Source organism: Papaver somniferum, chromosome 1 (genome assembly GCF_003573695.1).
Source record: "Papaver somniferum cultivar HN1 chromosome 1, ASM357369v1, whole genome shotgun sequence".
In the NCBI taxonomy this organism is placed as follows: domain Eukaryota; kingdom Viridiplantae; phylum Streptophyta; class Magnoliopsida; order Ranunculales; family Papaveraceae; genus Papaver; species Papaver somniferum.
Genome location: NC_039358.1, coordinates 139,436,979 through 139,447,686, shown reverse-complemented (window position 1 = coordinate 139,447,686; position 10,708 = coordinate 139,436,979). Strand labels below are relative to the sequence as shown.

Genomic DNA, 10,708 nt, shown 5'->3' with positions numbered 1-10,708 from the left:
AAAAGAACGGGGTCCAAGAGCATAGCTCAGTGGTATCCCATAAGGAGGAAGTCGGGGGTTCAATCCCCGCAGCCATAAAGGTTTCTAATAAATTAGTTGTATAGTGGATTTGGCGGTGTTGGATCTGACAGTGGGGCCAGTCCAATTGGCTGGGTTCGAATAGGGTCTGGATCCGGCTTTCACATATAAAAAAAGAAAAAATCTTTCTGTGGGTCCCACAAGTTGTGGTTAGTACAAGTATATAAGAGGGGTTTGGAACCAGTGACTTGTTTTTTATTTCGGAATATTTTGAACCAGTTTATTATTTACGAGGGAGAGTGTTAGTTAATTTTTTACAAGGGTTTTAGATGATTGAAAACTAATCATAGTGTACTGGAGAAAAAGTTGATGTAAAATCCCAGGTAGGAAGCAAAGTCGGATATTAATAGCTTGGACGGTGCAATCATCGAATAGCTGGAGAAGCTGTAATAAAAACAACAGCCTCCTTGCGGTGGTAGCAGAAACAGAGGAGGAAGTGAAAATTCAACCAGCTGAGCTGACTTTCACATCGGAACTCAGGTAGTTTAGTTTCTACTGTATGGTGTATATACAAGGTCTCCTGACTTGCATTGAACGGAACTAATCTCGGTTATTTAATTGATGAATGGATTGCCTCTCTGAACACATAAAAATGCTAGTTAACCACGTCACCGAAGTACAATTTAATCATAAAAAAACAAAACATTATACCTTTAATTCTACATTCCTACTCAACTAATCATGACCAAAGTGTTTGTTTTAAGTCCTGAGAGAAAATTATTTTATTTTTGCAATATCTTCAGTGGGTAAGGTACATTCTACTTCTAGACATTCTTCCTTTTGATGTAAACAAATGCATCTCAGTGTAGGTTAAACTTGGCTACACTCACTGCGCATGTTAGCCACCTGTATGATTTGTTATTCAATCAAAATCTTTTGCTTGACTGATAAAAAATTGTACTTGAGTCTTTTGATTCTTTCTCTCTCTGCATAGACTCTAGAAAGGAAACAAATAAACCCATTTAAACAAGGATGGAGATGTCTTTTTCATCTTCCAAAAAGAAAAATTAAATAAAAATATAAAAATTAAGGAAGAGTTGTTCCTGGGTGTATGTAATGTGGTTGTAGTACTCTTTTTTAAGTTATAATGAATTGAAATTCGTTTTCTGTTTACATTTCCTTAAATATAAGATGATGAGTTAATGATGTAGCAGGCCATATCTCTCTCAAAACAAACAAATGATAGCTTAGACTTGAGGGGTGTTTTGCCATTGCCAAACAACACAGTAGTAGTAGTAAGTCAGAGACAAGTAAAAAAGAAGTAAAAAGAGAAGAACATCTTTTTATCTTCACTGTCTGTGTCTGATCATTCATATTCCCAACTGGGTTCTCAGTAGAGAGAAGGTGATCCCTTGTGTTTACACAGAGGTTTAAAGAGTGAAAGAAGCTAAAAAGTAGAAAACACTACTGTGGGGGTCTATAATATCCAGCTACATACACTACTTCACAGTGTTTATGATTTCTTGAGGGGGGTTATCTCATTCTATAATTAGTCAAGTGTTGATGGGTTTTGTTAAGAGACAGAGATTGATTGAGCTATTTTAAACCCATTTGTCTTCTTATAGTAAGCAAGAACACTATCTTTTCTACAATTTGATGAGTAATTCCTCTTAAAGTTTTAATTCAATTGCCTTTTGATGCATGAGTGAAGTTTCTTCCTTGTTGAAGGTTTCTATAAAGCTTTGTTCATAGATGAGTTTTACTTCCTTTGATGGATGTCTATTAAAGCTTCCCAAACTCTGCATGAAGATTGGTCAATGGGTTTTGGTTAGAAGTATGGCTTTAAATTGCATACCTTCTAACCCTAAAACAACAAGTACCTGTAAGCTTAGGAAAGATAAGGAGGAGCTAATGCAAGGAGGAGGATCTAATAGTGTTTTGAAATGGAAGGAAAAACTTCTTATATTGTGGGTTGTTAGTGGTTTTATTTGGGTTTTGTATAGTGTTGGCAGTAATTGGGATTGGAGTGAGGTATCAGAGATATCAAATTTTTGGAATGACAAAGCTCAAAGCTTGAACCAGTTTCATTCCTTCATGCAATCAAATCAGGTTAACTTACAATTTTTTTCTTGTCATGTCTTTTTAGTATACTTCTATGGGTGCCTATCCTTGTGATCCATTGATTATTCAAATTCTTGACTTGTGTCAAGTAGTGGAGTTTGAGTGATAAGATTGAAAATTCAAGTTGGATTATAGAATGTGCCGTTTTTTGGTTGTGAAGTTTGAATTCTAGGGTCACCTAATTCCACTAATGTTATCCCAAAATAGTATATATTTTTCTCATCTGCTTATTTGAGTGACATTAGTTTCTTTGTAATTTTTATGGTTGTAATTCTCCTTTTCTTTTGGATATGCTCTTTTCCTTTTAAAGTTGCATTTTTTTTACTGTTAGATCACTTTACTAGCAATGTTTCATTGGTATTCTTGACTGCCACAAATGATGTTTACAGTTTAGAGTTTAGCTTTACTTTCTTAGGTACTGCAAAAATGTGAACTGGGTAACATGAGAAAAATGATGTCTTATTTTTCTCATCTGCTTATTTGCACTAATCATGGAAGTGAGTCAAGTGACATTAGTTTCTTTGTAATTTTTATGGTCGTAATTCTCCTTTTCTTTTGGATATGCTCTTTTCCTTTTAAAGTTGCATTTTTTTTACTGTTAGATCACTTTACTAACAATGTTTCATTGGTATTGTTGACTGCCACAAATGATGTTTACAGTTTAGACTTTAGCTTTACTTTCTTAGGTACTGCAAAAATGTGAACTAGGTAACATGAGCAAAGGGTACAGTAACTAGTTAAATCTGTCTAAATTTGTTGCTATGTTGATCTCTCCTTCCTCTCTTACTGATTCATGATTTGGTATTATTGACTTGGTTAGGACATATCGCCTTCTGCGGAACTTTCTGAGTGCAAAGAGGAGTATACCGGGAGTCTTACAGTGTGTTGGCTTAAGATATTTTGGTGGGTTGTTGTTGGCATGCTGCTGAGTTGGACGATCTCTTACTTTCGTGAAAGATGGCGTGTTAAACGAGAGAGAAAGCAAGTTCATCATATTCAGGCTCAGGCTCAGCCCCAACCCCAGCCTCTACAATATTCTCAAAATGCAGCTCATAGTAGTGGGAAGTGGAGGAGAAAATTGCTGGTTGTGCTAGTCTTGGCAGGGGTTTTTGGATCTTTTTGGTTGTTTTGGTCTATGAACAGTAATATAAACTTGTTGAGAACGGAAATGCTTTCCAACATGTGCGATGAGCGCGCACGTATGTTGCAAGACCAGTTCAATGTGAGCATGAACCATGTTCATGCCTTGGCCATTCTCGTATCTACGTTTCACCATAGGAAGCAACCTTCTGCCATTGATCAAGTAACCTTTCTTTCTCTTACTGTGTTTTTCTTGTTCATTTGTTATGGTCACTGGAGATTTTATGCTTTTATGTTGTAGTATTTGTGATGCGTAATGAGGCAACACTACTCGCTAATCTCTCTCTTGTTTTTTCAGAAAACATTCGCACAATATACGGAAAGAACTGCCTTTGAAAGGCCGCTCACTAGTGGTGTAGCCTATGCTGTGAAAGTTCTCCATACAGATAGAGAGGAGTTTGAGAAGCATCATGGGTGGACAATAAAGAAAATGGACAAGGGGGACCCATCTTCTCCTCAAGATTACATCACTGAGAAGCTTGATCCTGCACCCATCCAAGATGAATATGCACCAGTTACATTATCTCAAAAAACTGTTGCACATATTGTATCCATTGATATGATGTCTGGAGAGGTGTGCCATGTTTTCATTTAGAATATGTTTTCATATTCATCTTTTTTTTTCTTTCTTTTTTTCTAATTAAGAAGTTTTCATTGTGCAGGAAGACCGCGAAAACATCTTGCGAGCGAGGGCATCTGGAAAGGGAGTCCTGACTTCCCCTTTCCCTCTATTAAAATCTAATCACCTTGGTGTGGTACTCACGTTTGCCGTGTACAAAACTGACCTCCCTGCAGATGCTACACCAGATCAACGTATTGAAGCAACACTTGGGTATGTTTTTGTGGTTCTATGGGCTCTTATCATTGCAGGGATTCTTCTTTAGCTTTGTCATCATACTTTTTGTTTAGTTTATCAATAAGATAAAATGTGCACACCATCTTTTGTTAATTACTCCACTAATGTATCAAGATATGTTTATTGAACAGATATCTTGGAGCATCTTATGATGTGCCCTCATTGGTTGAGAAGCTTCTGCATCAGCTTGCTAGCAAACAAACGATCGTTGTCAACGTGTATGACACTACTAATCGATCTGCTCCAATCAATATGTACGGACCCAGTGAGACAGACGTAGGACATTTGCATCTTAGCAAACTTGATTTTGGGGACCCATCTCGAAGACATGAGATGCATTGCAGGTTAGCTTCTCTTTGTATAACTCGCCATGGAGTGTAGAACCATGCACTTTGTCAGAATGAAAGTATATTCCTATGCTATTGCAGATTTAAGCAGAAAGCACCTCCCCCTTGGCAAGCAATTATGGCATCTGCCGGTGTCTTTGTGATTACGTTGCTTGTGGGTCATATTTTCAATGCCGCTATAAACAGAATTTCAAAGGTGGAGGACGACTACTGTGAAATGATGACGCTTAAAATACGGGCAGAAGCTGCTGATGTGGCTAAATCTCAGGTGATATGTATGTTTCATTGAAGTTTATAGTGATAAAATTGATCAAGTTAATTTCCTGGGATTGATGACTCAACTTCTTCTCAGTATTATTTATATGAACTAGTTAAACTAAACATTATTTTGTCTTCTGTAGTTCCTGGCAACGGTTTCTCATGAAATCAGGACTCCAATGAATGGTGTCTTAGGTCAGTGAGAATTTTAAAATGTATCTCTTTGTTCTTTTACAATGTGTATTAGGTTAAACTCTAATTTATACAATGTTCAGGTATGCTCCAAATGTTAATGGACACAAAGCTTGACGCAGATCAACAAGATTTTGCTCAGACTGCTTATGCTAGTGGTTCAGATCTAATATCATTAATAAATGAAGTCCTTGATCAAGCTAAGATAGAATCAGGCAGGCTTGAGCTCGAGGAAGTGGATTTTGATCTGCGTATAGTCCTTGATAATATCTTATCACTTTTCACGGAAAAGTCTCGTGACAAAGGCCTCGAGGTAACATCCAATTCACTTTACTTCTCATTTTCGAGTTCCATTATGTTACAGCTCTCTTGCAAATTGGTGGTGATTTTTTTTCTGATTTTATTTTGTGCGGGAGAAGTTGGGCATTTATGTATCTGATCAGGTGCCCAAAGCAACCCGCGGAGATCCTGGACGATTCCGCCAGATTGTCACCAATCTTGTTGGAAATTCAATCAAGGTACGTTTTTATTTCATTTCAAAATATCATTCAAACTTTCTGAATGTGGTGTCTGGTCTTCAAAACTCTAGTGTAGGATGACCAAGTTATCTTATGGCCCCATAATATGTTTTCTTGTTCAAAAGCTGCTTTGCTGCATGTTATTCTAGTTTGCTAATTGTTTGAGTGCTCATTGCAGTTCACTGAAAAAGGGCATATATTCATCACAGTACATCTAGTAGAAGAAGTAAATAACCTCATTGAAGTGGGAGACGAAGTATTGAAACAACAACTAGAGTTACTAAAAGAATGGATAGACCCATCATATAGCACGTTAAGCGGGTTTCCAGTGGTTGATAGGTGGAAAAGTTGGGAAAATTTTAAGAAGTTAGGCAATGTGATTGCAACAACTGAAGAAATTGATATGGTCAGATTGCTTATAACTGTTGAGGACACTGGTGCTGGAATTCCTCTAGACGCACAAAATCGAATCTTCATGCCTTTCATGCAGGCTGATAGTTCCACTTCTCGAATTCATGGAGGTACTGGTATAGGGTTGAGCATTAGCAAGTGTTTGGTAGAATTGATGGGAGGGGAAATTGGATTCTGTAGTAAACCTGAGTGCGGCAGTGCCTTTACTTTTACTGTGAATCTCAAAAGGGGACAGATACAATCTAATCTGGAAACAAACCAGAATGAGATTGAAACACTCTTGAAATTCCAGGGATTGAAGGGACTGGTGGTTGATGGAAAGAGTATTCGTGCCCAGCTGACCAGATATCAACTTCAAAGGCTTGGAATTTGTGTGGAACTCACTGCTGATTTGGAATCTGCTTGTTCTTATGCATCAGAAGCCAGTCAATTGAGGTATATTGTTTTTTTATATTTTTTTCAACATTTTGGTGATTTCCGTTCTCTTATTACTACTGTACTTCATTGCTTTGGACTCTCAACTGAATTATTTGATTCACTTCCGCAGTGCAAACTTTCAATTTGACATAGTGGTTATTGAAGAAGATGGTTTGGAGAATCAGACAGCCATTGTCACTCATCATCTGCTCAAAGTGCTCCGTGAAAATGAAAGACATGAGCCCTTGGGGAAGTGCCCAAAGATATTTCTATTGGCTAGATCAAGGTCTGCCAAGTTAGATGAGTTGAAATCAAATGGCTATGTAGATGAGATAATAACGAAACCGCTTCGCCTGAGTACGCTGTCCAAGCTCATCCTCGGTACTGGAACCAACAAATACTTTTCTAAAGCCAAATCTTCAAACCTTAAAAGCCTACTATTTGGAAGGAAAATATTGGTTGTAGATGATAATAAAGTAAACCGTAGGGTAGCAGCAGGTGCACTAAGTAAATACGGGGCAGAAGTTACTTGTGTTGAGAGTGGGAAGGATGCTGTTAAAATGCTCCAGCCACCCCATGCATTCGGTGCTTGTTTTATGGATCTCCAAATGCCAGAAATGGACGGGTAAATTAGTCAGCTAGTATTCTGTGTTGGTAATTTTACAAATATATTGACAGAATCAAACATATACTCACTGATGCATCCGGAGGATATTTTTCTTGCCTGCTTCATTTTTTGTTTTATCTGTTCAGCTTCTAATAAGATTGTCTCTCCCTAGGTTTGAGGCTACAAAACAGATCCGCAGCTTCGAGAGTAAGGTTAATCAGCAATTCAAACGGCCGAATGGGCAGAACTGGCACACACCAATACTAGCCATGACAGCTGATGTATTCCAGGCAACACATGAGAAATGCATGGAATGGGGAATGGATGGTTATGTAGCGAAGCCTTTTGAAGAAGAGCAACTTTACTCAGCAGTCAAGTGTTTCTTTTTGCCTGACCTATAGACCAAAGTCAGATGGATGGAGGTAGACCGTTGGTGCAGTGCCAACTGATGAATCTTGAATGCTGTTCTATGACCAATATCTATTTAGCGTGATGGGATGGAAAGTTCGTACAGTTTTGACCATACTTGGTTGGGTTCGTTCATTATATGGTAAATCCTTTAACCACTACTCAGCCAATGTTTATTCATGCAACCCTTGAATCTATCTACATGTACAAGCCTTAGCTTGTTTTGCTGTGTTTTCTTTGCAATATTTGTTCCATTGAGTAACATATTTTGTCCTTAACTACTCTGGCTTCCAAATTATCACCATACCATATACATTAGTCTATCCACTATGAACTCTGTTATTGTTTGCTAACAGACCAGTTTGTTCCATGATGTATTTTCAGGGTTGCTGGAGGACTGACTATTAAGTAATAACCTTATTTCTCGGTTTCTTAAAGAAGAAACATTTTGGCTGCTGAAAATAGTTGGTGACTGTTCTCTTATTCTATCGGTCACTCTCTTGATTACCTTGTTCAGCTAGTTTTAATCTCAAAAGATAAAAAAAGAAAAAAAGAATGACTAAATGGTTAATCGAATGTGTAACACCACTTGATGATGCTTCTATGTGCAAACAAGTGCTGGAAAAGAATTTCTCAGCGGATAGCTCTGCTCAAATGGTCTCATCGCTGTTAGATGTAAACTGTGGAATCTATGATGCCTTGATCTGTTTCAGGCGTGTTGTTGTAAAAAATCCATCCATATCTCTGGTATGATGGTACGTGCTCTCTCTCACAACTCAGTCATGGGTTCTAAGGGTTTTTATTAACCTGATGTCCCAAAACCTCTTCGTGTAAGAGTTTGTAATATACAACTCTATTATGGTATGGTTCAAGTAATGTAATATATGTAGAGACCTAAGCTTCTCATAGTAAAATTTTCTGCTTTCAACTGGTGTCTTGTTCCTCAAAGTCATAATGAGGATTACTGAGGAATTTGTTCACTTTTAACTATTAAGCTTTTTCTGAATTAGTTGTAACCCATTAAAAGACCAAATTCAGCAATTATTCAGCCTATGATTATGCTCTACTGTCTCTTGTGGTTGTGGACTCTCACACTCACATGCTTCATTGGTCCTACTTAAGCCGGTGCTGGATTAAAAAAGACAAATCAAGGAAATGTGCATGTAAACACAGAGTAAGGTTTCCCATTGCTCTATTTATTATTTCCCTTGTCATTGAAAAAACATGTTAAAAGAAGGCCATTTGGGCCAGAACTTTTGGTTATAATAATAAGTCGGTAGCTGTTGCCGTAAATTTGAAGGAATACAAGCACATTAATCAACCGAATCTGAGGCAAATTTTGTCAAGACATTATTTTCTGAAAGAAAAAAAAGACGTGTAAATTAATTTCTGATTTTCTGTACATATTTGACATATCTCTAAATAAAGTAGTATTTTATTGGGCTTAAAATTGTTAAGGTAGATTCCTGTTTTAGTTTCTTCTAAATTCTTCTAGTTGTTGAGGCCTATAAAAGAAGGTATAAAGTCCTAAAGAAAATATACAAATTTCATCTTTTCTGGTGTTTGTTTTTATATACAGAGAGGTTTCACACAGTCTGTGGCGGTGAAGAGACTGAATAGCCAGAGATAAACACTTCTACAAACAACTAAGGAGGATGAAGGTGGTGCTAGCAGTTCTTTTTTCTGCTCTCCTTGTCATGGTAATCCCACCAAATTCAGGTAATATGATCAACCTTGTGTTCTTTTGCTTTCTTTTTCATGTTTTCAGACTAGTTATCCACTGTGCAAGTCGTCGCCTATAAGAGTTACAATTCACAATTCACAGCATATTTGTTCAGTGATGTACACAAGATAACCCAATTAATCCTTTTCAGTGATACCATTCTTGAGATTGCCGGTTAGAGTTTTCGACATCAATTCCAGGAGTGAAAGTAGTGAGGCAATTAAGAAAAAATCTTTTCTGATATCAAGTCATTAAATTTTCAATGACAGCTGAAGTTGTGTTCAGATTCTATATTAGAAGTTCCAAGTTATAGAACAGCAAAACTCTTGCTATGTGCACTAAGATGAAGAAACTAATCAAACTCTTTATATTTCTATGTTTTTGGTTTTGTTCAAACAGTTGAGGCAGATGGGGAATTAGGACAGCAATGGTGTATTGTTGATCATCAAGCCTCTAATGAAACTATTCAAGGGGCACTAAACTGGGCATGTTCGCAAGGGGATGATATCTGCCTTAATATACAAGAAGGAAAGCCTTGCTATCTCCCCAACACATTGGAAGACCATGCTTCCTATGCTTTCAACAGTTACTATCAAAAATTCAAGAGTCAAGGTGCCGCTTGTTATTTCAATGGTGCTGCCATGGCTAATGAAGAGGACCCACGTAAGATGTTCAATTTCTTTCACAAAAGTTCTTTTCAAATTCTTAGTGTTAATCCCACTGAATTGCGCAAATCACATATCTATACCGATCTAATTCGGCGGCGTTCATTCGGTATGCCAAGATACCACAAAAATATAAAGATGCCAGTTTCAGATCTAGATAGAGTTTTCTATGCAAATTCACATGGTACCGAGTCGCTCAACGCCCAACATAAAGAAGCAAGTGCATGTGCTTCAAAACTTAGGAGAACAACCCCATATCTTTAGATAAAACAATTATTCGATACACTGTTTAAACATTTACAGTAATCATCTCTAGTCCTAACCCTCCTTTTCTTGATCTTTGATTGCAGGTTATGGTTCATGCAAGTACGAGATACTTCCCTAATCTGAAATGAAGAACCTACTACCTTCGATCTGATTTTTTATTGTTTATGACGAGCTTCATCGTTCTATTACACAATTTTTTCTTTTTATTCTCTTTAAAGGAAAAATGCTCAATTATTTCCGGAATGGAATTCAAATCAATAATGTTACTTTCTTACTTATTCAAATTTTTCAACTTTTAGTCTAAATTTATGTTATCCAATGGAGTCAAGTAGATTCCCAGTTTTCCAAAAAAATAAAAATAATTTTTGATAGGGATATTGTTTCGGATATATTTTACAAGGCTGGAATTCCAGCTAGAAAAGAGGTCAATTTTGGGCTCTCATCGGATGATGGTAAGGATTTGAAACGGCCGACATTCTTGTATGTAATTGGGTTAATGGGCAAGATTTTTGTTTTGATGTTATGGGTGTTTCACCTTTTTCCGGTATTCATGGTCGAACTTTCGTTTCGGGTGTCGCCATTTCTAATGCTATTTCACGTAAGAGGGTGAAATATTTGGATAAGGTATCTACTCATGGGTTTGGTTTTGGCGTTCTTGCTTTCTCCACTTTAGACGAACTTAGTGAAGACATGGTGTTTCTTTTGAAGAGGTTGAGAAATTGTATAGCTAATTATGATCTCAATTAAAAAATATGTAGGA

General features: G+C 37.1%; 2 protein-coding genes across 4 annotated transcripts; both read left to right on the top strand.

The window, feature by feature from the left end:
- Window positions 1–355: 355 nt before the first annotated feature.
- Window positions 356–8,221, top strand: LOC113302450 (histidine kinase 2-like). 2 transcript variants are annotated; one of them, XM_026551365.1, is made up of 13 exons: window positions 356–558; window positions 2,960–3,442; window positions 3,578–3,853; window positions 3,942–4,111; window positions 4,267–4,479; window positions 4,564–4,750; window positions 4,884–4,935; window positions 5,016–5,245; window positions 5,352–5,450; window positions 5,629–6,296; window positions 6,409–6,903; window positions 7,058–7,435; window positions 7,678–8,221. In XM_026551365.1, exons 2-12 carry the CDS (start codon window positions 3,059–3,061, stop codon window positions 7,284–7,286), a joined length of 3,003 nt encoding a protein of 1,000 aa, XP_026407150.1. In that variant the 5' UTR covers window positions 356–558; window positions 2,960–3,058; the 3' UTR covers window positions 7,287–7,435; window positions 7,678–8,221. The 2 variants fall into 2 exon arrangements, with proteins under 2 accessions (XP_026407150.1, XP_026407140.1); XM_026551355.1 differs by lacking the exon at window positions 356–558 and adding an exon at window positions 1,058–2,127.
- A 413-nt stretch (window positions 8,222–8,634) lies between these two features.
- On the top strand, window positions 8,635–10,246 carry LOC113302461 (glucan endo-1,3-beta-glucosidase 4-like). Of its 2 annotated transcripts, XM_026551382.1 has the most exons (4): window positions 8,635–8,751; window positions 8,873–9,012; window positions 9,416–9,679; window positions 10,032–10,246. In XM_026551382.1, exons 2-4 carry the CDS (start codon window positions 8,949–8,951, stop codon window positions 10,064–10,066), a joined length of 363 nt encoding a protein of 120 aa, XP_026407167.1. In that variant the 5' UTR covers window positions 8,635–8,751; window positions 8,873–8,948; the 3' UTR covers window positions 10,067–10,246. The 2 variants fall into 2 exon arrangements, with proteins under 2 accessions (XP_026407167.1, XP_026407161.1); XM_026551376.1 differs by lacking the exon at window positions 8,635–8,751 and having other exon boundaries at window positions 8,809–9,012.
- The last annotated feature ends 462 nt before the right edge of the window (window positions 10,247–10,708 follow it).